Source organism: Homalodisca vitripennis, chromosome 7 (assembly GCF_021130785.1).
Source record: "Homalodisca vitripennis isolate AUS2020 chromosome 7, UT_GWSS_2.1, whole genome shotgun sequence".
Classification (NCBI taxonomy): Eukaryota; Metazoa; Arthropoda; class Insecta; order Hemiptera; family Cicadellidae; genus Homalodisca; species Homalodisca vitripennis.
Window position 1 is genome coordinate 97,055,332 of NC_060213.1, and position 27,303 is coordinate 97,082,634.

The window sequence follows — 27,303 nt, forward strand, 5'->3', positions numbered from 1 at the left end:
TAAAAACAACCTTCTGTACACTGTCATCATAGAAAACGGTTGCCTGATTTAACCGTTACTGAACGCTATAATTTTTACGCTGTCGTTGATGCGGTGCTGACCTTTGAAATATTTTTTCTAACGAAAAAAAAACAAGTGGTAACAAATCGGCACTAAATTGGGACTTTTAGGAGGATTATCAGATTGTTCCTAGCAAAATGCTGTGATGAGATCCTAATTTAGTTTTGTCGCATGTGGAAATTCATTGTCATACAGGAAAACGTGTTTCTCAATAAAATTGTCATACAGAAACTCTTCTGATAACGAAGTAATTGTGAAATGTCTATTCATTTTTGCTTTATCATTAACTTCACACACCAATTCGTAGGTGATCATTGAGGGTTTTAGATTGCATTTTTCATCATGAGCATTTTTTCGGTCATCTTTTAAAGCTCTTGCCCATTTGAATGCCATTACATCATTCATAATGTTTGTCCATACACTTCACACTTCTGTTGGTGAATTTCAATTGCTTTCACGCCTTTAACACCAAGGAAACAAATAACAGAACTTACTTCACAGTCCATGGGATTCTTCATTGAAAGGGCATTTGAAATAAGCATTAACAGATGTAAAAACAATTGACATTTAACACTTTTTTGATTTTTGCCGTAATTGTTCTATGGCTCGCACAAGCACGGGACACCAATCTTTACCTGTAGTATAGTTCTGTCCCCTTTCTTCAGCATAAAAAAACACCAATGAACGGAAGAAGCATCTTTTAACAATCTTTTCTTTGTTTAAACTATACTTTTTAAAGAAAAATGAGAAAAAGATTTTAAAAACTTGTTTCAGTTTCGACTAGTGGTATGAGAATATTTAATAGGATATTCACATTCAAATCTCATGCCATTAGTCATATCAGTTATTGTTGACATGACAGAGATGCAGATAGAATCAATAAAATTGTCTGCATTACATCACATAAATATAACTCAAGTTTCCAAATTAGTTCTACAATTATATACACAAAACTCCATTCATATGTATATTTTTACAAATTAAGTACTTACCGGTATATTTCAGTACGTTGTGATTTGTCGACATTAAATATGAAGAGATCTGCCTTAGAACCAGTGTTTCCGTGATTCTTTATATAGTCGAGCAATTCCCTAGCTGAAGAAACATAGTCCACTGCCCCTTGTATATTATGTACAAAAGTACTTCCATCCCGCTTCCGTAGACAAACAACCCTAGAAACAAATAAATTAGCCCTGTTTATGTGACTTACTCCAAGTCACTCCAATATTGCTCTAAAACTGTACCTGATCTGAGCTAAATCTGCTTTCATCCAAACGTACACCAAATATTGTTCACTTAAAAGAATGGAATGAAATAAGATCTCATAATATACAAATTTGCAATGATATAACTGTGGATCTCGCTAATAAATTGCAGCGATGCCAAAATTATTGTAAACGTACGCTTTGTATTTGATTTATCATGTCACGCACGTTTATATTCTAAATTCTAAAATTGGCCGATATAAGATTATAAATTAAATTGGTACATTCTACTCTTAACTATATGATAAGAATCTTGATCCAAAAGAATAAATATCCATAAAAAGTACCTACAATATTTTTTTTATTTTCTTATAAGGTATTGAGTTAATAATGTAATAAACACGCTACCACGTTTAATTTTACAAAATTGGTTCGTAAAAACAACTACACAAAGATGTGTGTTACAGTCAAACAAAAATGTGAAATTTATCTTACCCCAAATGTAAACGCTGCTGCCAATCATCATGGGCCTAATTACGGAATCAACCCGGACCCTCCCCATTGCAGCTTATAAACATCTCCTCATCTAGGTTGCGTCTCTTATCACCACCTCAGTATGCGTGACATAGCCCTCCCTTCATTGTTTTTCCTTAACGAATCACTAATTAAGAAAAGATGCAATATCTGAAATCCTTGCAGGTTTCAATATTTCAGGTCAGAAATGTTGTTCCAATAAACTTGTAGGTTAAACAGAATTATTATGTAGTTTCATGCTAGTTAGGTTATATCAAATTTAGTTGTTAACATACAGAAATAATCCCTTCCATTGTTTTGTGATACTGTAATGTATGAAAGAAGCCCCAAATGTTATGCTTGTTTATGCTCATGGTTTAGCAAACAGCATATACTATTGTGCGCTTGCCGCCTCCTGCTTGTGTCACAGCTGAGGTCTACAACATTTCACTTCATTTCAGTCTTAAAGTAGCATAAAATGGCATTTCATTCTAATTTATTCCCCCAGACATCCATCCACCTAAGGTTAAATGGCCAAACCCCCAGAAGAAATTTCTGGTTGCGCCCCTCTCCTGACTGGACCAAACTGATAGCTAATGTTTATCTCTCAAATATTGACAAAAAAATTTATATTACTTACCGCATGTGTGATTCTACAAATATTCTTTGTCAAAAATTCTACTTTATGATTTCAGTATTTACACCAGAAGATATCAACATGACAGATAAAACTTGTTTTACTTACTTGTAAATATGGCTCAGAGATGGATCAACATTGCTTAGAAACGGTGGAAACGTCTTTTTTTTTCCTGGCATATAACTGTCCTTAAGCTGTAAAAAAGTAAATAAATTCCTTAGTAGTAGTGGCTTGCAATACATTATTCTTTTATATTAGTATAATTTATCACATTTTTATTTTATATTATATTTTTGTAGCTTATGTCAACCACAACTTTATCACTATTCTTTTAAATTCCTTTCTCAATCCCCTTCCATTTTCACTCACTTACAATTCCCCCCTCTGAAAACAATCTTTTATTAGAGTCTTCCATTGTTAAAATGCATAAGTACTATTTTGTCAATTTCAAGATTTTCTTTCAATAAAATATATAGATGGATTATTTCGACGTGAAACATTCCTTGGTTGCGCAGTGGACAAATGTTACAGCCCGCTGATCAGCGCAGATTGTCAGTTCTGTCTGCTCCACCAGTTAAGTGCATGGCTAAAAACATAATTATCAGTGCTTAAAAGAGACACCGCAAGTGTTTCGGTTTAGAAAATTGAACAAAAACTGATGAAATAATATAGGTCTACAACGTTTATGTGGAGAACAGTACCCTGAAGTTTATGTTAACGAAGCACAATGAAAGCGTAGACGCGTATCAAAACGAAATCTGCAATAGTGCTAGTAGTCTACCAGCTGCACCTGCCTTTCCGCTCCCCTTACTCCACACAGCCCCTCATACCCCTCACAACTCCATGCGCAAACCATTTCACGTCTAAATAATCTATCTATAATTTGTTTATTTCACTGAACAATTTATGGGTGTACACAGTTACAATCTCGGTTCACTAACAAACTGTAATATATTTTTTCCATATATTTCTCTTTGTTTTGAAATTATACTACATGGATAATATTAATTTAAAAAATAATAAAAGCTTTCAGGTCCCTGTTTAACCCTTTAGTTTGGTTTCATGGTGGCAAAAATGCCAAAGCTAATGTTTAAAAACAGAAATTTATACGTTGCCAAATGAACAAATATATCCGAGATCATGCTTTTGAGTAAGAGATGAATCTAAGTACACTATGAATAGTTAAAGACATAAGCATATCACAAAGTTGTGTGTTTTTTATTTCCTGTAAATAATTGGCTGTGAAAAACTCTTGGTAAATGGATGCAACATTTGCTCATAGAGAGGAATAAATGGAATCATATAGCAAACTCCTTAGGTAATTTTCAATTATAAATCATTTGTGCAACCGATGTATACAACTATGGACAAAATATGGATACTCCAGATACAAAGACGCAATAAAAAAAAATGATTTTTACAAACGAAGATGATCATATCGGGCGATAAATTTATGGCTTGGATTGAACGAGATGTATGCAGAATCATTCACATTAACCACTTTGAAAAATAACACAAGATATGAGAGTAAACACACCCATTGTTTTAATGGCCAAAATTACATAATTAATCAAACTGAATTTACAAAATCCACTGTATTCACTAAATTTGGTCCCAGTAACAATCTGTATTTCCAAAATTGAAAAATATAGCACATGAAAAATGGATTACGTCCGAATCTTCAACAAAACGTATCAAGTTTAGGATCGTTCAAAATCTTGCTTATGGATCAAAATGTTAAAGAAATGGTTGACACTTGTATACTGATTAAGAGATAAATTCAATGAGTCTACTTTGAAGCTTAGTTTACCTCAATATAATAGTTGGTGGTTCGCAGCTCCTGAAAGAGCTTGTACATTGCATCCAATTCTGCTTCTATGCTTGTGTAACCTTGGCCTTCACGCACACAATTCCCAGCAACCCAGAGTCTTGCTTTGCTGCAAACATCAACATTCAAGGTCTACAGCTCATTATAATTATTCCATTAAGTGGTTAAAAAACCACAAACATGGTCGGCAAGCTAGGCCTACCGACCATGTCATGTGGCAATTTAATCTTAACCCTTCATACATAGCTTACATGCATTGTAATCTAGAGTCATCAGTTGCAGGCAACATGTAGACAGATACACACTTTGTATACACCAAGCACATAATATAACTTAAATTGATTTAGCCACATAAAAAGAAAGCATGGCAATTCTGCAAACTGATTCAATTAAAAAAAGTCTTTAGTTCTAAAAAATGAATGCCCTATATGACCTGTGCCAATTAAATTAGACAATTATCAAGGCATATGGTGTAGTATCAATTTAAAAAACAACTAGAATATGTTTATGCATCACTTTAAAATGTTCAACATACTAACATCAAGAGTAGAAAGCAAAATTGACCTCCCATCACAAAATTTAGTCTTGATAAGATAATGAAAATTTCCATGACCAACCAAATTTGGTCTATTGTTCTCCTAGATAGTGATCAGAATAGTCATTCATGGATTGAGTCATTGATCGGCAGACCACTCTACAATTGGAGGACTGATTTTTATTCTCGGATCTGGACTTTAATGTTACATGGCAATTACTTCCAAGAGAGGCTTGTTCTATTAGTCTTCTTGGGTTAGATGTCAAGGTTATTTTGCTTGTCAAACTGAAAAGCCACAAGCGTGTAACTGAACTTCAACTGGCTTATCTGAGTTGAAGATCTTGCAAAATGGAAAAAATAAAAGTGAAGTAAAGTAAAGATGTCTTATTTTACCAGGTTAAGTTAGGGCTAAGCAGCCCTCTGTAACAATTAACCTGGGGACCAATCTTGCGATAACCGTTGGAAAGATTGGAAACAGATAAGATCTATAAAACTCTCCCATCAAAGTCTACTAACCCATTGCACATAGATAGGCTATATTGTTTAGTATCTGAAGCCATTACAGAGGGTTAGTTATAAGCGTGCCAGTTACCATACCCATTGCTCTGTTTGTACATTTATTTCTCTCACATTTGCATTGTTTACCTGGCCAGGTGAACGGTGTAGAGCAGTAAAATAGAGTAAGGACATATCTAATGTTCACAAGACTTTGCATTTGCTGCTAAATACTGTAAGTAATCGCCTAGTCTTTGCTTTGCTTGCTGTATTTTGTAGATAGCTCTTTAATATGAGAAATCGGCACAGACTGCTCCCCTCTTTCTTAGCACCAAGGATGTTCACTGTGTTTGAGCTGTACACCTTTTAACCAGTTATGAAATCCATAGTTTGCTACCATATTACTGAGAGGACAGTTTGTTTCGTTATGTAGAACTTTATAGTTTCTATGACTAGTTTTTATGGACATCCCTTTGTTGTGACACAACAGTAAAGTCACCAGCATAAACTTTCTAGTCTGGGTATAAGGAATGTCAGCAGTGTAAATATAAAAAACAGAAAAATAAGAACAAGGACCAAACCCTGGGGAGGCCACCATGAAGTTCTCTAAAACCACTATCCTTACTTCCTCAATAAACCAACAAATGATTCAATTTTGCAATATTTTCAGTTACAAGTTTTAAAAGGAAAGGCCAATTTAGGAACTAATCAATGATCGAATTGATAACAGTTAGCTGAACACAACAATATTAGTAATCTGTTACTCGAATGGCTTTACTTTATAATCCAATTCAAATTCAAATTATATTTAATTTAAAACAATAATTGTTTTGAAATTAATCAACACAAAATTAAAGCTTCAAGGGTTCTTATACTTACACTACATCTCCACATTGTTCCTTCAAACATGTAAGTGGTCCATATATAGAATAATAGAAGCTCTTTCTTAAAAACTGTACACCTCCACAGTATTGTTTTGCACAGCCTTTAAAAATTAAAAGTTTAGGAAATGGACTCTTGGGGTTTATTCCGTTAATTTCAACGTTTTGAATATTTGTAAAACTTTCAGATGGGTTAGGATCCACAGTAATTTGTTTATCTTCTTTATTGTTTTGAGGTAAACTGCTTGTTGACGGCGTTGAACTTTGAAATGCAGGAAATGTAGATTTGAACTGTTCAGTTAAAGATGGTTTTATTTCTGGAACAATAAACAAAATTATTCACAAGTCCATAAACATTTTTCTATAGAAAGTAAAGTACTAAATGAATTAACCCATTGCGGATCGTATTGTTTTGGCGTGCGGGCACCAGCGGGCACGAATTAATTTACGGTCAGCGGCCACACGAACAGCAATGGTGCGCCACATCTTATCGCTCGCTATTGTATACTAGAAAATTCAGCTTTGAAGGTATTCGTTCAGATGGAACATGGGCCTGCTGGGGTATCCGTGATGTAGGAACGATAACACGGGAGCAAGGTTCCGGGGTGGCAGGATGATGGCTGAATCATAGTCTAAATAAAGCTCGGACGAAGTGATTACAACATCCGGGCCATAGTCTAGACTAAACCCACCAACATGTACGTCTGCGTCATTTAGTTCTGTGTCACTAACCTCAAAAGTATTATAATAACAACTGAGGAAAACACCCAATCAGAAGCGCTAAAAAAGCAGAAAGTAAACTCATATGAATGATTTTTCAACTTCGACATACAACTGCGATCTGTAGGATATTTATAAAACTTTTGAAAACTCTTAACGTATACCGTTGTTAAACACTCTTAGTTGACAAGTGAAGACGATCGCCCGATCTATCAGACATTAATAGAACTATTTGGAGGGTAACTGAAAAGCAGACCGCTTTTGTGACCTGAGCTCGTCATCGTGCCGTTAGGCCCAGCCCCTGAGTGACGAGCCCAGCTTGTCAGTGATCCGCAATGGGTTAATGTGTTACAATTAAAAGAAATGTATAATTGAAAATGTGTTTAAATATTTCAATCATGGACAAAATTGTCCATGATTAACACTATTTATATTTGTCGTAATTATGAGTGGTCCGGACGGCACGTAGAGTGCTGAGCAATCTCAACAAACCTCCTTTCACCTATTAGTGAGAGCTTAGCATTGCACTCTTCCAGTCTTGCATTGAAGCTGAAACACTTTCTCTAACATTGCAGGAGAAATGGCTTATGGCCACTTTCAATTCATCCAGTCTGCAGGGTTTGTTTGTGTAATCCCTTGCTTTAAGGAACCCCCACAAGAAAGAAACAAAAAATGCTGACTGGGGAGCGAGCCGATCATATAATGTCCCCAAAATGCGAAATTATTCGACCAAAAAGTTCATCACCTCATTGGTTGTTTTATAGGCAATTGCCCTATCATGCTGAAAATAGATCCTCTTGGGCACTAAATGATTTCTCTGAAGTTCAGGGATCAAGAAGTTAAGTAACATCCATAGATAATGTTGCGAATTGACCGTAACTATTCAACCACCCTCTTAACCCTCGAGCTGGCAGTTGAAATGTCGTCAAGTGGCAGGCCATTTTGAGGTGTTTGGCAGTAGTATCGGTTTTTAATTTTTTTTAAATATAATTTGATTATAAACCTATATGTATTATATATCATTGTTTTCACAAGAAAATTTAATTTTTATTTATGAAAATAAAAACCCCAATATATAAGAAATTTATCACTTTTTTACTAAGTTTGTTTTCAAAAAAATAAAAAAGGTATGTAAAAATGGTGGGGGTGCACCTATAAAAGACATATTGTGTGAAAAAAAATATTTCCAACATACCCAAAATGTTGAAAATTTTTTATAGTTTTAGAAAATGTATAGTTTACTACATTTTGTTTATTAAAACAATTATGAAATACTCTAAACTGAAGAAAGTACAATACGGCTAAATTCGTTGCTATGGATACGACTGTGTTATAACATTCATCAAAACCTTAATTATTACTCGAAAAATTCATAAAATAGGTTAAAAGTAAGCCTATAAAAATAAATAAAGAAGCTTTATATCATGATCATCGCATATGAAAATGATCCTAAAGCTAACTAAAACTATCACAACACTGCACATAGCCTAGAATACAAAAGCTCACTAATATATTTTTTCACATATATTTCTTCATAACATCACAAAATAAACTGATAAAACACAATCTACGAGAATTTATACGCATAAATAAACACACTTATTACATAAAAACACTTATTTCATGTAATAAACTTACGTTTTAGATGGACAAGAATAACGTGACCGGGTAACAATACAACAACAATGGCCGACTGTTTACAAACAACTCTCGTTTTCAATATGTCGTACTTAAATCATGGCATACAAAACAAAACAAAATACATCGATCAAATCAGCAACTATTTCTGATTCCAGTGGTATATGAATCATTGCAGTTTAGTTCGTGTATTGATTATAACAGATGTCAAACAGGCACGTGTCATATCGACTGATTTTCAGGCGACTGCCAGTTGTAGAGTTAAAAGAAAATGGCCCAATGAGACAACTTTTTCTTAAACCACACCCACAGTGACCTTGGGACTATGCAGAGGATGTTCATGTAGTTATTCAGGTTTTGTAGCAGATTAATAACAAAAGTTCTATTTATTAACACGACCGTCTAAATGAAAACGTGCTTCGTCAATGTCAATGAAGTTAATCATCATTGAAATTTTGTCATCAGACATTACAAGATCAATCATTTGCTCTGCAAATGCTTTCCGCATTGCATAATCATTAGGCTTTAGCTAATGGACGATAGCCATTTTATATGGGTGGAAATGGAGAACAAAACGCAATATTTGTCTTTCTGAGCGATCAGACATGTGCAGAGCAGCAGCTTGTTTATAGACCAGCCGCCAAGGACTGATTTTCACAGCTCCTTTTACTCGTTCAATATTCTCTGATGTCTGGACTGACCTAGAAAGGCTTGTTGTTTTCTGTTTTAACGTAGAACAAGTAGATCTGAAGTTACTCACCCAGAACATAATGGTGTTATGAGTAGAAACTCAGCCTCTTGGAGCCACATCAAAACATCTACGGAGCAGCAACGCAGGATTCGACTTTTAAAACTGCCTTGATAAACCACATGCAGTGCTTAGTCTACCACTACTCCATTGCTACTAAAGATGTCTGTGTTTGGGCTCTAGAACACGCATATCTTCCCCACTACCTACTCGACACGCAGTACCGTGGTGAAAAAAGAACATTTTACCGCTCTCTGTAGTGTCAGTTTTAAGTTCGGATGTTTTATATTAAGTATTACTAGTGTACCGTAGTTATAATCATTCTGCTGAATCGCGGTAGGAAGTAGGCTCTTTGTTAACTAGACGCGGTAGTTGGACATTATTTTGTTGGTTTGACCTCTCCAGCTGTTAGAGATGTCAACGGTGATAGGTTCCCGAGCCGGTCGCGGTTGGTTTGAGGAGAGAGGGGTAGTCTTTTAAGTCGAGTGCAGAGCGTCTACACGTGCTGTTCAGAAGCCATAGTACTTCCTCTATTCCTATACATTTGGGATATAGAGTTAATTTTTACCCGGTGTGTTTTAAGTCAAGTTTTAAATTTCTTTTTTTTCCTTAAGTGCGTAATAGTTTTTCAGCCTCCATAGTCTTCAAAGTAGTAAGTCCCGTACCAGCGTTTAGTTTATCACCTTTTGTTTTATACTGTTGTGTTAAATTTTCTAAATTTTGCCATATAACAGTCTGATAATTAATTCAACTTTTGAAGTATTGTAAATTAGATTTTGATCCTAAAGTTTACATCAAGCATTGTGTAATTTTTATTTTGAATATTTTGAGAAGAGAACATTTTATTTTGTTAATTTAAACCTTTTTGGTGAAGTATACCTTTTTAGTTTCATTTTTAATTTTGATCAGACTCTAAATTAGATTTGACCGATTGAGAGAAATTTTGAAGAAAAGCAAATCAAGATTTGGTAAAACTTTGTTAAATTTTGAGTGAAATTTAAAATTTGGAATAAATTAAGTATTTCCGAAAAGTTGTTCTGATTTATAGAAAATTAGCTCCAGACTTGTTTGATGTACACTAGTTTGTTGTACACTAGTTTGATGTATTTTTGAGTATGCTGTTGTTATTTTTGTATATTTAACTATATAAATCTTCTTGATTGAGGTTACTTAATGTACAGTTTCACCAGATTCCTCACATTCACCATAGTTTCATTTTTACCACATTATTGTTTGTTTTCCTTGTATTTTGTACTCTACTCACTATTATTCGTTAAGAAAATAATCTAAGTGAGTTTGTTAGAACGATTGCCAGAATCGGCTGAGCTACATCGTTTAAGGGTGCTACCCAGCCAAAATCGACCGCTGTACTATAATATCAACAAGGAACGTAAAGGTGATTGAAAACTACATAAGTGGACTTCACAAGATGAAATTCATACTTTTACTGAATTCTGTGTTGAGTTATAAATGGAAAACATTAGAGAGTTGTTACAAATAATTCAGAACTAGAACAAAATGTCATTTTTATATGATGAATTGTGTAAAAAAAAAATGGTTATTTTAAGTAGTATTCATTGTATAATTTTAAGGAGTTGTGACACGAGGCACACGGTATCTTTTCAACCACAAATTAGTTTATATTCTTAATACACAAAAACAGTACAATTAAGTAATTAAAGACCTAACAAAACAAAAGAATTAACTCAAAAATAACCAAATAGACAAAATGACTGCCTTTTACGTTCTGACCCAAAATTAACGAGTTCTTTCTACGACCAAGAGGAAACAATGTACCAATTTTCAACTCCCTAGAAGGTTTCTATCAGAGTTATTACATAGACAGGTTGGTAGACAGACAATCCTTGGAACAAGAGGATAAGTATACCAATATTATCAAGTCTTTACAAGGTTTATATCAGAGTTATTACATAGACAGGTTGGTAGACAGACAATCCTTGGAACAAGAGGATAAGTATACCAATATTATCAAGTCTTTACAAGGTTTCTATCAGAGTTATTACATAGACAGGTTGGTAGACAGACAATCCTTGGAACAAGATGATAAGTATACCAATATTATCAAGTCTTTACAAGGTTTCTATCAGAATTATCAAATCAAATCAAATCAAATCCATCTTTATTCACATATACATTGAGTACAGTGTTGCGTCATAACAATAATAATGAGAGTAGTTTCAGTTCTATAGACTCCTCCAGTCCTGAAACTCCTGTATGGTGTATATGGATCGGTCTAAGAGCCAGTCTGAGAGTGCTTTCTTGAACTGTTTATCCTGTAGTTTCTGTAGGTCTTTTGGTAGCCGGTTAAAGAAGGCAGCACCTCGATAAGAAGGCTTCTTTTCATACAAGCTGAGTCGATGTGCCTGTAGTTGAAAGTTGTGTCTGTTTCGGGTGTTGTAGTTATGTTGATCCACCAATCTGGCTTGGTCTGATCTTAACGCATATATTATAACTTCACGTATGTATAGTGAGGTTATTGTCAAAATCTTGAAATCTTTAAAAGCTTCCCTGCAGGAGTGTTGTGGTTTTAGTCCTTTTAATGTTCGTATTGCTCTTTTTTGTATTACTAACACCCTTTGCAGATTTGTTGCGCCTCTGCCTCCCCATACTACGAGCCCATATCTTAGGTGTGCTTCAAACAACGAGTAATAGGCAGTCAGCACTGTTTCTTTGTCACTTATCTGCACTAATCTTCGCACAGCATATAGCCCGCAGTTTAGTTTTTGACATAGATGGTCCACATGTAAGGTCCAGGAAAGGGTGTTATCCAATATGATGCCTAAGTACTTATTTGATGACACAGTTTCTAGTTCTGGTAGTCCACAATAATTATTTGAAACTGTTGTGAATATGAGTTGATTAGTTTTTGTCTCATTAAGCACTAGGTCATTTTTGTAGCAGTACTGTTTTGCCATATTGAAAGCAATATAACTGCTTACTTCAAGGTCTTCCATTTTTTTGTTGGCGATAATTAGGGCAGTGTCATCAGCAAACATCACTGCTTCACAATATTCCTCTAGGTATTTTGGGAAGTCATTAGCTAGAAGTATGTAAAGCACTGGTCCAAGTACAGATCCCTGAGGAACGCCTCTGCACATTGATAAAGCTTCAGATTTTACTCTCTGTATTTAGTTGTTTACCTTACAGGTGAGCTCTACTAGTTGTTTCCTGTCACTCAGGTAGCTTTTAAACCATTTTGCTTCTTTTCCTGTTATACCAAGGATTTTAAGTTTTTCTAAAATAAGTTTATGATCAATGCAGTCGAATTATTACATAAACAGGTTGGTAGACAGACAATCCTTGGAACAAGAGGATAGGTATACCAATATTATCAAGTCTTTACAAGGTTTCTATCAGAGTTATTACATAGACAGGTTGGTAGACAGACAATCCTTGGAACAAGAGGATAAGTATACCAATATTATCAAGTCTTTACAAGGTTTCTATCAGAGTTATTACATAGACAGGTTGGTAGACAGACAATCCTTGGAACAAGATGATAAGTATACCAATATTATCAAGTCTTTACAAGGTTTCTATCAGAGTTATTACATAGACAGGTTGGTAGACAGACAATCCTTGGAACAAGAGGATAAGTATACCAATATTATCAAGTCTTTACAAGGTTTATATCAGAGTTATTACATAGACAGGTTGGTAGACAGACAATCCTTGGAACAAGAGGATAAATATACCAATATTATCAAGTCTTTACAAGGTTTATATCAGAGTTATTACATAGACAGGTTGGTAGACAGACAATCCTTTGAACAAGAGGATAAGTATACCAATATTATCAAGTCTTTACAAGGTTTCTATCAGAGTTATTACATAGACAGGTTGGTAGACAGACAATCCTTGGAACAAGAGGATAAGTATACCAATATTATCAAGTCTTTACAAGGTTTCTATCAGAGTTATTACATAGACAGGTTGGTAGACAGACAATCCTTTGAACAAGAGGATAAGTATACCAATATTATCAAGTCTTTACAAGGTTTCTATCAAAGTTATTAAATCAAATCAAATCAAATATCCTTTATTTCCATCAGACATGTAACATGCATTGGATTGCGTCATAAATATTAAAAAAAAAAACACATGTACAGTTTTGTATCTATAAAATTATTATTAATCAATTATTAATATTTATATATTATAATTAATCAATTATTAAAACTAATTAATTTTACATCATACAGACTATTTATTTCCAATAAATTCACTGAGGGTGTAGAAACATTTTTCTATTAAAAAAGCCTTCAGTGTTCTCTTAAAGACCATTATATCATTTACATTCTTTAGGTCCACAGGAAGAGAATTATAAAAAATTACGGCATTATAAAAACAGTGATGTTTGAAAAAAGAGGTTGCATGGGGGGGAATATTTAATTTGTTGTTATTTCTGAGACAGTGTCCGGACTGCGGAATTAGTGACTCGAAAATGCCCTGGTTTTGTTTAAAAAAGACCAATGTGTGGTAAATATATATACTTGGAAAAGTAAGCAGATTGAAGTTCTTAAAGTGTGATTTGCAGGATTCTGATTGACGGATGCCAGCAATAGCTCTCACCGCTTTCTTCTGCAAAAGAAAGACATGGTTTGTTCTGCAATTTTCAAAACCCCAAATTTCAACAGCGTATGAAAGGTAGGGATAAACTAATGCAAAATATGAAGTTAGAAGCACATCGGTGCCCGTGAAAGATGAAAGTCTACGAAGAACAAAAATACCAGCACAGACTTTACGTGCGACATGATTTACATGAAAGGAGAAGCTAAGATTCCTATCGATAATTAGGCCTAAAAACTTGACTTTTTGCTCAGAACAAACCTCTGTATCGCCAACCCAAACACTCAAAGAGTCATTGCGTCTTGATGAAATTGAAAAATCTAGCAATGTAGTTTTATCAGTATTCACGGCCAAACCATTACTCTGAAACCACTGGACTATTGAATTACACTGAACAAACGTATTTATCTCCATATTGAAACGACAAGACTCATCAATTACAAGTGATGTGTCGTCAGCAAACAAACACAACAAGCCCCTCGAAACACAACTGCTGAGGTCATTCACATACAAAATAAAGAGGAAGGGTCCAAGTATGGAGCCCTGTGGCACACCCGTCTTGACAATCTGCTCGTCAGAAAAGCATCTTTTCCTAGTATTTACGTCAACGTATGGAATTTCCACAACTTGTCTACGCTGACTCAAGAAAGATGACAGCCATTGATTTGCCAAGCCACGCACACCCACTCTGTCAAGCTTTTGCAAAAGAAGTTCATGCGAAACCATGTCAAATGCTTTTCTCAAATCAAAAAAGATACCAGTAGAAAACTGTCCTTCATCAAGAGCTTTAACAACTTTATCCAAGAGAGCAAACATTGCCTTCACAGTTGAGCCTCCCTTGACAAAGCCAAACTGTTTGTCAAACATAACTTTATTACTCTCCAGGAAAGCCGTTAACCTTATCAAAACTGCCTTCTCAAACACCTTAGAAAATGTCGATCCAATCGAAATAGGCCTGAAATTATCAAGTTCCTCAACCAGTCCCCTTTTATGTAACGGCTTCACTATAGACAACTTTAAAATGTCAGGAAACAGGCCATTTTCAAACGAAAAATTTATCAAATGAGCAAGTGGCCTAACAAAATACTCCGTACATGATTTAAGAAGCTTCGATGATATATTGTCGAAGCCAGAAGAAGCCTTTGCTTTTATAGATCTGATGATGTCAGATACTTCCACTTCAGAAACAGGTGAAAAGAAAAATGAAGACACCCCTGCACATGATTGTTGTTGAAGAAGAGACAACGATATGGAAGATGAACTTGCATTCGACACATTAATGAAGAAATCATTGAACAAGTTAGAAACGTCCTTCGGATCCCTAATAATGACTCCTTTACTATCCTTGATGGTTCGAGGGATATCTGCCAAAACTCTTGCCTTACCTCTATGCTCGTTCACTATGTCCCACACAGTCTTAACTTTATTTGAGGAAGTCTGCAGTAAATGTTTAACTTTAGATAACTTAGCTTCCCTCACACTAGCCCTATATTGCCTCTTCAAAGAAAGGTATTGTTTTCTTCTCTCATCAGAAGAACTCAGGTCTTTAGTTTTATAATACCAATGCGCAACCAAATCACGTAGCTCAATTTGATTCAAGATTCAAGATTCAAGATTCAAGATTTTATTCATCATTAATCATACAGTGATGCAATAGATTTCGTCAATATCAATACAACATAATTTTACTTTTTATTGCTTGTTGAGTTGTTGGTAACTACTATATTTAAATGAAGGTTTAAATAAATATAGAAAAATAAATGTAGAATAACATAATAAATAGCTACAACACTATATACAGTACACTGTAATAGTTTTAACATTAAAAACATAGATTATCAATAGATTAAAAGACATACTATATAACCACTATATTTAAGTGAAAATTAAAACAAATATAAAACATTATAAATAGTTATAACACTATATAAACTACACTGTAATAGCTTCAACAATAAAAACGTAAATTATTAATAGACTAAAAGACATACATTTATGAATAAATAATTAGACAACAGTTAAAAACACAAAAAACATAAACTAATAAAATTTAAAACAATGAACAGTGAATAGACTATATACATTACATCAAAATTCATTAAAATACATACATTTAACTATCTAATCTGAATTTAGCTTTGATTAAAAATTAGTAAAAGATGTCCTTAAATTTACCATAATCAGTAGCTAGATAGTCATCAACCTTGTAGAAAACTTGTTCCTTTAACCACTTTCTCAAGCAATATTTGAATTTATTAACAGAGACAGTGTGAGCGGATTGAGGCAATTTGTTAAATAATCGATTTTTCATGCAAAATATGCTGTTATTTGTTTTTGTAAGTCTAGCAGGTAGTAAATCTAGGGCATAGTTATTTCTTGTGTTATAGTTATGTATATCAGATCTAATTTTATATTTATGCAAATTTTCTTTTACGTTTATTAGACAGAAATATATATATAAACATGGGAGTGTCATTATTTTTAATTCTTTGAAAATGGGAAAACAAGATTCACGATTGTCCAGTCCTTTTATGGTCCGTATAGCATATTTTTGCCATCTAAAAACTTGTTCCATATAAGTACTATTTCCCCATAAAGTAACGCCATATACAATCTGAGAGTGAAAAAAGGCATAATACGCATTGATCAACATATCACTACTAACACACAGTTTAAGTTTTCTTAGTAAATAAATGATTTTAGATAGCTTTTTGCAAAGGTATTTTATATGTACATCCCATTTCAAACTGCTGTCTAAGTATAGGCCAAGTAGTTTAATAGACTCTGCTTCAGTTAATTTAGTTAGTGAAAAAATAATTGATTCTGTCTTTTTTTTATTTATATTTAAATGATTTGTTTTAAACCAGCTCTCTGCAATATTCATTGATACATTCTGATCTATTTGCAATTTTCTCATGTCTTTTCCACTCCAAACTAAAGTAGTATCATCTGCATATAATACCGATTTGCATGGTATATTACCTGGGAAATCATTTATTGCTATTAAAAATAGGAATGGTCCCAATACAGATCCCTGGGGAACACCAGATTTAATTAATTGAAAATTAGATCCATCATTATTAGCTCCTGGGTTAAAGACACTTTGGCATTTGGAGAACGCCCACGAATCCGAACCCTTTTCTCAGGAAAAGCCTGAATGAAATAAAACTCTATAGAGGACATGAACAAGCTCATCTTATCATCCATTGTTCTAGCTGCGTAAACATCATGCCATGTTTCCCCACCCAGAAGATGTCTAAAAATACGAACATTATCTTCTACAAATGATCGCTTAAGCATAAACTTAGGGCAATCAGGACTAGATAAATACCTGACATGTGAGATTTGTGCATGGTGATCGGACAGTGCATTTATCACGACAGAGCAACTGAAAATGTCTTCAGAAAGATCAGTATATACGTGATCAATTAGGGACCGGGAGTTTTTAAATTCCCTCGTAAATGAATTTACTTTATTGCTTAAATCGTGAGATGCCATCATGGATAGAAGACTATCTACTTTCACGTCAGCAACAGAGAGATTAACATTGAAATCACCCACAACAACAGTTCTAACTTCTGGATTTATAATTTTTTGGAGGCAATCGGATAAACATTCATAAAACATCTCATGTTCTTGCACTGACGCTGAAAAAGGTTTCGGTTTATAAGCGGTAACAACAAGAAGAGGAAATTGTCTGAACTGAAAAATCGCTGCCGCAAGCTCACACCTACCCTCCTGACAAAATTGGGAGACATCTAAAACATTGTGTTTTATTGAAGGTTTACTAAAAATGCAAACACCTCCCTTTTGATAAATTTTCCTACAGAAAGCTGTAACACCAGTGTAACCATGCAGTGACAAAACCTCAAACTCAAAATCTCTCAGGTGGTGTTCAGATAAACAAATTATATCTACATTTTCGGCGTCAATAAAAAGTTGAAAATTATCAATCTTGTTATTTATACCCTGAACATTTTGATGAAGAATCTTTACAGTATCAGGTGGGCTATCCAGGTGTCCAAGATCTGCCACTGCAGAGTCCCCGGGGGGACCACTCATAAAAAATCTGTGCAAGGGGTCAACACCTTTTCAAAACCCTCAGACCGCTGCAATGCCGCAATGAAAACAGACTCAAAAAGCGTAGCTAGATGAGTTATACCTCTCCTATTGAGGTGTCGTCCGTCTCGGGCCAGGTCACGCCTCCCTACAGAGCAGTTAGCCTCCACATAAGTGACTCCAAAGTTACCACACATCAGCTCAATTTGTTCATTAAAGTGAAAAAGGACCTTGTATGAAATGTCAGTTCTAGTCAGTACACTGTTTACAAAAACTTTGGAATTTGGAAACTGAGTCCTTACAGTGTACAGCAAATCCGCCATGCTGTGAAGTGCTTGACGTTTACCATGGCCGCCATTGTAGCCAGGCCCCCCCTTGTAGCCTCGTATAAGATTGTTTGTGCCTACATGTAAATAAATAACAGAGAACTGCCTGTTAACTAGTTTCAACAAGTTCTGCTTGATATCATTAATTTTAGCCCCAGGACAACACTCGACATGACCCCCTTTTTGTTGAGTACTTTTACCTGCATGTCGTATGATTGAATCTCCAATCAATAAAACATTCTTAAAATTCAGGCTGTCGCCACTTGAAAGCTCTAAACAAGCAGAACCTGTTGAGGTTTGACCAGAAACAGAGGGGACGGGCAGTAAGGCATCCATCTCCCCCCCATCCATAGACTCAGACAGTTCAGCCATAAGATCGGGAGAACCAACATACCTCGCCCCCGACAGCACCTCCCCCTCCAGTCTTACAATTTCACTATTTAAATAATTAATGTTAGCTTCCAACACCTGTACGGTGGTCAGAAATCTGCCACGTTCTGCCTCCATGTCAGAAATCTTGACCTCCAGTTCCGAAATTACAGTGTTTGTGTTGTGAGTGACATCAGACCCAGAACACTCCTTTGACTTAGTACCACAAATACAGCCAGTTTCTACACTATTCACTTGGTCTCGTAAAATAACATTTTCTTGCTTACAAAGACTTAGTTTATTTTGGAGACTTTTTATTTCAAGATCACAGTCATCTTCTATAGCATCACACTCGTTACATTTATTCCTATAACTAGAGTTGAGATCTGTAAACTTAGTCTCTACAGTTTGTAATTGATAACAAAGACCTTCATTTTCAATTTTTAGATCCCTACAGAGCTTTTCTGTAGAGTCTAGTTTGGCCATAATGGCAGATATGTGAGGTACAAGCTTTTCAACAATGTCATTACCAAAATTGCTCCCTACTTTTTTAAGTTCAGAGCAGAAATTAGAAGCCAGTTCAATTACTTCATCATTCAAATGGTACAAACCATCCGTGCAATTAAGCATACCACTACCTCTAGTTACTGGTGGCATGTTGTAAGTAATTAATAAAATATACGTGGTCACTAGTTAATTATACAATAATATTTACAGCACAAATAATCACAGAAAATCAGTAATGTATACAAGAAATAAGCATCTTTAAATTAAAGCTGATTTACTACACTTAAATACAAAGTAACCCTTAACTATACAATAAAAGCAGCTTATCAATCAAGAGCAGTTCGTCCAAGCGATGCGCCGAACACATGAGCCATGAAAAACAACAGTCAGTAATATTTAGTAAACACAAACTGCAGGACAAGGCCGTTAAAACGCCCTCAAACAAGAATCCGCAAGGCCGGCAATGCAGGAGAGTGTTTTCATTGCAGTACAAAATTGAAGGCGCACCAACAAACACTCGCAGCGGTCAGTTAGAGCCGAGCCGGTCTGGTACAGCATTAGTCACAGGCGGGATAATTTGCTGCGGCGAGCAGTGGTTGGCAGCGGCGCACACTGCCTGCGCTGATGATGATAACGCTGCCTGTGATGAAGCTTGCAGTGGCCAACGTGTTCAGTTGGGTTAGTTACTGACTCATACATTCAGTTACTCACAGTAAACTGTCCCCGCTGATGTACGGAGCTAATACATCTGGCTTCAATGAAACTCCGACACACCCGGCCGAAAATAAACACCGCCAAATAATGACAATACAATACAAAATCAACGCAGCGAAATAACCCTTGTCAAGCTTCTGCAGACCAGGTCTGCCACCATCTTACATTACATAGACAGGTTGGTAAACAGACAATCCTTGGAACAAGAGGATAAGTATACCAATATTATCAAGTCTTTACAAGGTTTCTATCAAAGTTATTACATAGACAGGGTGGTAAACAGGCATTCCTTGGAACAAGAGGAAACTGTATACCAATTTTCAAGTCTCTAGGTCCTTTTTATCAAGAGTTATTGTACAGACAGATGGGCAATGTCACAATTTATATGTTTGTCAAATATAGGTAATTAAAATTTTAGTACTTATCTCAATACCTGTCGATTGGTGAATGACGGGCCCAAACCTTGTAGTCTGTACTCCTGGTGTTGTCTGAACCAGTGAATTCAAGGATGCTCCTATAGAGGGCACTGATCCAAAATTACAAGAAATTTCAGGTTTCATAAATCCAGATCCAGATGGTCCTGTGAATAAAAAATACAAAGATTTTCACTAATAAATTATTTTGAGAAACCTCTGTTGTAGCAGTTAATTTTTTATCATATATTGGATACAAACTTGAAAAGGTTATTTAGCAGCAAGAGGACCAAAATTAATACATGCAATATGAATTTACTTTTGTATGACATGATTATTCTTATAGTTTTCGTAAAAATAAATATGATCTCAAATTTATAATCCTTTCAATGCCATCAGTTCTCCAATTCTTGTACATTCATTAAACAACAAAACTTCAAGTGGTTACACATCGGTTTACTTCGAAAAATAAACTGTATAGTACAAAAATAATTAAAATTTCCCTTAAACCATAAGGGTAGACGTTTGCTGGTTAGAAGTAAAGTTTATCTATCACAAAATATTCACATATTTTATGCTACACAAACAAAACACCAAATCTATTTTATATAGAAATTAAAAAAAAATACTTAGTTTAATTTTTATGCTTAAAAGGAAATATATAATTATATACAGTTTTGTTTAAAAAAAAAATAAAATGTACAATAAAAAGCTTATATACAAGATGGTTAACAAGAAAGTGGTGTCTACTCAGAGTCATCTTCAGTATGCGCTCTTTTCTATTCCACCTGTACGTCCATCCAGAATTACTGAATCTGATACTATTATACAGTAATTCACAAATTTCACTAGACAACAATCCACAATCTATTTTGTATCACAACAGAAGACTATAATCGTAAAATAACCAACACAACTAAACAGCTGTCTTAAACAGTGCAGCTGCCAAGTACAAAGTTGTCAGATTTCAACGGCCCGTGACGGAATAAAATTATTGGTTAAGCATTAGCGATTACTCATGGGGTTGGCAAAATTTCATTTTGGTCTGACTGTCCCTATGAAAAATCAAAAACAAACTGATCTATAGACTTGAAATTATCCGAGAAGCTTCATTTAGGCTGGACATTAGCGGATATTTTTTATATTGGCCTTATGGGTAACCATGGTGGCAACGAGCAAATATTAGAATAAATAAATTTGTAAACAAACTGATATAAGACATTAGTTTTTATCATGTGATCAACACGTGTAGCCTAACTACCCCAACACATACAACCTAATGTTTTGGTGACTTGTGTGTACCACAGAGTAAAAAGAAAAGTATATAGACTCCTATTACTCAAGCACTGCTATGAAACCTAATGAAGAGAAATGTGAATGTATCATATAGTAAGAAATCTCAAACAATAAATAAATCTTTGTAAATAAAAAAGAAATAAACACCAATGCACATGACCTCATTTTTTTTACTGCCTGTCACTTTGAGAATAAAGTGAGTTATAAACTTGAAAATGCATGCAACATCAGCGATGCTTGTTACACGACAAGTAGTGTGGTATATTCTAACTTGTGTATATGTAAAAACGAATACACTAGTAGAAAATGTGGAGTCTTCTGATCAAAATTATATAACTCTTAATATAAATCAGCCAATATCAGATTGTAACTAGTAGATGGTGTGTTATGTGTATGTGTTATGTGTAAGCAAATTACAACTTTGCCAGTTTGAGAGGTAAAGGCTATAGCACATGTAAGTATGTACAAAAAACCTTACTCTACGCTTACTTCACATAGTTGCTTGTATAGATCAACAATAAAAATATAGAAACTTATGTAGTGACAGCAGTCATGGTACAAACCACACTATGTAAATGTCTGTCCAACTATCTTTTGTACTATTCTGTCAAATTTGTATGAAATAAATATATATCTATTTAATTTCCATACAACATTACATAACAGAAAAACAATTTTTTTATACATTATTGATAAAGCTCTAAAAATGCAATAAACATTAAGGGTTAAACCACGAACAATGCAAATATTTAGGCTATTAATGTTTACCTATATTTTGGATTGCAAATTAATTATGGTGAGTCCATTACTGATTGTTGAGTTACAATAAAAAGTATGTGTAAGTACACTCAAGAAAATGGAAACATTCTGAATTAGACAGACAGCAAAAGGACAGAAGATGAACTTTGATATAAAAACAGTTAAAAGTTAGATAATAATTACCATACCACTGCACTCTGTCTAATTTTTCAAAGATTTCAGACCTGTTCTTGCTGAGCAGTTAACAAATTTCCGGAAGAAATAAATTATTTTGATGACTCCCAATTTGGTTACCAAGCAAATATAACAACAAAATTATCCTCTCCAGTTTTCTGATTGGTCTTTATTTGCCTAGGAGAGTTCGTAAAGTACTGCTTAAGCCTAATATGATCTTTCCAGAACTTTTCATTGTGTCAATCATATAAAATATTGATTGAAAAATTTGAAATACAAACATCTGTCTTATATGTCCATCAGTAATGTTTTGTCTGACATGTTGTTTGATGTTTATTTACATTTCAAAATTTATAATTGTTACTAACATATACAGTTAAGCATGTTTTTTGTCCTCCTCCGTAGACTAATGGTTATAGTCTCGGCTCTCTAACTGAGAGATCACGGGTTCAAATCCCGGGGAGGGCCAATCATGTATAGACACGAGATAAACCAGTGAACATCGAAGCCTACATAGCTGTGTAGCTGAGGCTTAAAAAAAGAGAAAAAAAGCATGTTCCTGTTTTTTTTTTTTAAATGATGTAGTGAGACCAGTTGTAGATGATTTATAATGATAACAATTTTTTACACCTGTTTGTTACATACAAGCAGATAAGATTGCAGCTTCAAGTACTAAGGCAATATACACTCATATTTGTATAGGGACCAGCCAGTGAGCTTTTTACAGGTCTGAAATAAATGTCCAACAAAATAAAAATATATATAAAACCATAAAAAATTAGTAAAATCAGAAATGAAAATTATTTTCTGTAAAATAAGCATAATTTGTATTTCATTACATGTAATTGTAGTTTAAATTATTACACTAACGCTCAATAACCTTAACAATCACACTAAAACTAGTAAGTATTATATTACCAGGTTTGACAATTTTTCAAGATAAACACTAAAATGTACTTAGCCTAGATTCTTCTAAGAAAACAAAAAAAAATTGAAGAAAATTATCAAATGGGCAAAGAAGTTTAACTTAACTAAAAATATGAGGGAAAATACTTTAAGCAAAAATACAGGCACTAAATACTATATTATAAAACTAGAAAAAGTACCTGAGTGAGAAAAGCTTTGTTTAGCGTTTTTTATCTTTTCCTCCAACATCCGTTGTTTCTTCATCATTCTCCTTACTTTTCTGGGAGGAATGTTAGTAGTAAACATATTGGCATACAGTGTACTTTGATGATATGACCTCTTCAATACATGAAACATAAAATTAATTGATTATAAAGGAAGAATTTTTTAATTAACTTAGACACAAAATCTTATTTAATCACATTAATTTCTTTCTTTAACACAGTCATTAGCAGGCAACCATAAAGTAAAGTATTTTTAATGAGATAGGATTTTCTAGTATTTCAGTCAAATTTACAATTTCTTTATGGATGCCCTAAATTTTCTTGCAATTTTGGATATTACAAAATGTTTTTTAACATTTTTATTCTTGGAAATTTCTATTAAACTTACTGGTTTAGGAGCTACAGACTATAAAAGTTACTAACCTTCTAATGGCCATTGGCAAGAATCTAGACGATATGTCATGTTTGATTTTAACACATATAACAAAAAATCGTAAATTCAAATCTTAATCTAATAAACGTATTATATGTGTATTCCTAATTAATTGTGCTATAAAAAACAGGTATTTATTACCCAAAGAAATAATGCTTATCAATTGTAATAAAGCATAAATGTTAAGGCATAGATTGAACAGTTTGCCGCATAGAAAATTGAGCTCCTTACATAAGCCAACTTCCACCTACTGTCTTAGAAGGAACAGACTAAGTCCTTTCGGTCTGCGAGAACTAAAGCTACATCACTGAGGAGATGAATTTGTCATGATTATGACTTTTTCATCTCAATAAAGTTATTTTTCCATATAAAAAAAAATATTCTGCCCAACAATAGTAGCATACAGTAACAATCAAATGTGCCATCGACTTGTTCTTAGTTAGTTTATTTTCAGCGAAATTGCGGAAATTAGTTGATTATTTTTTAAAGTATTTATTACAGTTTTGAAGCTGTAGGATAATTCGATATTACAATTTATTTAACTTAGCATAATATGATTTCAACTTAGGCCTATTAGTTATAGTAATAGGTAATGAATATGAGGAAAATATGTAAGATACTTCTCACAAGTGACAAGATTTGTTTAAGTGGCTTCAACATACGTGAGTTTGGATTCTGGTAACCCATGGGGAGAATTCTTTCCTCCATTTCACAAAAGCGGTTACTTATTGATATCAAGCTGGGCAAGTTATAAATATTGTAAGGTTTCTTTGATATCTAAGTCTAGACCATAGTTGGTTTTGTTGTTTCGTAATGTTATTGTAAAATTTATGTTTATAGATTGTTATGTCCAAGATTCTTCTTGTTATGGTCATTTATTATATCTCTATTGTGTACTATATTTACATATTATTGAAGTAGATTATCGAGTTGTTCAATAATATAGCAATCAAATAACAAGTGTAGACCACTTATTAAAATTTCCCCGACAATATATTTAAACTTAGGGAATTAGATAACATTTGTGGTGTAAACCTTACCTTGCTATTTCACCTTAGCACCAATCTCAATTATTTCCAAAACCCCAGACCTACTTATTTGTTGGACAACTTTAACATTTAGTTTTATATTATGAGCTTCCAATTTACTATAAAAAATAAAAACCGGATCCGCTTATCATACTCTGCCCAACGTCTAATAGCCTATATATCATTAATTATGATCTAACAATACAGCATACAAAAAGCTGGAAAATAAAAACACTTTGTTTATACATAAACAAGATTTTAAAGACACCTTTGTCGCTAATTCCCTAAAAAAACTAACTCCTGAACTCTAAACACAGTCTATGCCCTGACTTTTGTTTGACTGGTCTCGTCTCGACCGGTTCTCTGGTAGGAGTAGTTTATACCTACTCAGTCCAAACCTCACTGTTAGTGTTAGTATATTTCACTGATAACATTACTAATCTAGCTACCATGAGTCATGGTCCACTAACACTCACGAGCTCCTCCCGTTTGTTTTCAATGGGGTGATCGTGACAGGCGGAGAGAAAAAGTGGGGATGGAGGGGCCCCTCCTGCCAACTAGAGATAGCCCGCGTATTAGAATAGTGGAATAAGCAGTCCGCGCGTTCTCGCTCTGTACTACTCTGAATTTAATAGAGCCTGGTGGTGTAATATGTATATGTATGTATATGTATAAATGTAATATATATATTACATTTTCAAAGCTGGATGCTGCAGGATGCAGCGCAATTAAATTTATTTCATTGAACCGTGATTTTACAACGTAATTAATGGCAGGCAATTACTCTTGTCTACATACAAATAAACCAATACAACGGAGTATCGAAATACCAAAAAAACTACACTAGAGGCAATGGCCACTACTGCGCAGATACCAGTTAAGGTAAGTCCAATCACTTTATGACCAGTTTTAATTAAACCACTATTTATTGTTTAGTAGTAACATTTAAATTGAATTAAATTTAAAACAAGTAATAGTAGCTCAAAACTATGCCACGGAAAATTCTGTCAAATTTATCGAATTTATGTTTTAGGAAGAAGAGTGTAACAGGCAACCAGGTAATAGCAATATTACCAAACAAAGGAGTTATGTTTCCACGAAGAAGAAAAAAAAAATCCTCGCAGAGAAGCCTCACAGAGGAGAAAAAGTTGGAGATTTGCCTGGACTTAAGCCTTCTGAGTAACAATGGCAGACTTCAATAAATTGTATAAATTTGTATAATTGTATCATAAATCTGTACAGTAATATAATATAATTAGGATAATTTTGTATTTATTAATTATGTCACGTGCTATGTTAGGTATTTAAGTCAGGTAGTTGTCATTGATTTTGTCATATTTCTATAATTATGTTTTTGGTTAAGTAATTATTAATTTATTTACTACAAATTAAGGACTCCACATTATAATATGTTGCTTTTGTCCTATTAATTTGAATATATTCCAATATCACAAAAAGATAACTGGATATGGTTATAATTTATATTTATGGCATTTTATGTATACTGAATTAGCTTTAGACTTTGAAAATTATATAATGTGTTTTTTATTCAAATTTGTTTTATTAAAGCTTAGTTTAAATGGGTAGATTTATCGTATTTGAATTTATTTGTTAATTTCATTTGCTTGAGTGTTGTTTTCTTTTGTTTTTCTAAGAAAGTTGGAGCCTCTACACAGGCAGTTCCTTGCCTTTTGAGGTCCTATTTTGTTTTCTTGAATTTTGTTTATTGATGTACCCTAGCTGTATTAAAATAAAAAAAGACATGTTCATATTTCTTTAATAAAAAGTAACATTGTTTTATTTTTATTCTCATGTCAATTGTGTCTACAACTAAGGAGCAATGTTTGTGTTTGTGCTTAAGGTATAAATGATGTTTATATAATTTTACTATTGTACATATTTTCAAGAAAATAAATAATTTTTCTATTCTATTCTAGATTATGACATTTTATTCGTTGTGCACCATCTCACATTTTGTAAAGTATCTTTGGAGTTATAAAGAAAGTTCAATATTAATATAATTAATTCGATATAATTTCTATGTTTTGCAGATATGTTCGGATATAAAACGACTCATTAATTCGGATATAAAACGACTCATTAATTCGGATATAAAACGACTCATTAATTCGTAAGATAATAGAAATCAGAACCGTTCCGAACTGAGGTCGCTATCAGCCGCATGTACAGGGTTTGTCAGGAATGTTCGGGATTTATCGGTACTGCTCGGCTCTGCCCCCACTCT

General features: G+C 33.9%; 1 protein-coding gene across 2 annotated transcripts; it reads right to left on the reverse strand.

The window, feature by feature from the left end:
- Nucleotides 1-1,019: 1,019 nt before the first annotated feature.
- On the reverse strand, nucleotides 1,020-25,549 carry LOC124366075. 2 transcript variants are annotated; one of them, XM_046822298.1, is made up of 7 exons: nucleotides 25,071-25,549; nucleotides 23,574-23,712; nucleotides 20,259-20,405; nucleotides 6,153-6,471; nucleotides 4,226-4,352; nucleotides 2,524-2,609; nucleotides 1,020-1,232 (listed from the first exon to the last, which is right to left on the reverse strand). In XM_046822298.1, the coding sequence occupies exons 2-7, from the start codon at nucleotides 23,677-23,679 to the stop codon at nucleotides 1,049-1,051; spliced, it is 969 nt and encodes a 322-aa protein (XP_046678254.1). In that variant the 5' UTR covers nucleotides 23,680-23,712; nucleotides 25,071-25,549; the 3' UTR covers nucleotides 1,020-1,048. The 2 variants fall into 2 exon arrangements, with proteins under 2 accessions (XP_046678254.1, XP_046678257.1); XM_046822301.1 differs by lacking the exons at nucleotides 23,574-23,712; nucleotides 25,071-25,549 and adding an exon at nucleotides 20,989-21,495.
- Between the last annotated feature and the right edge of the window lie 1,754 nt (nucleotides 25,550-27,303).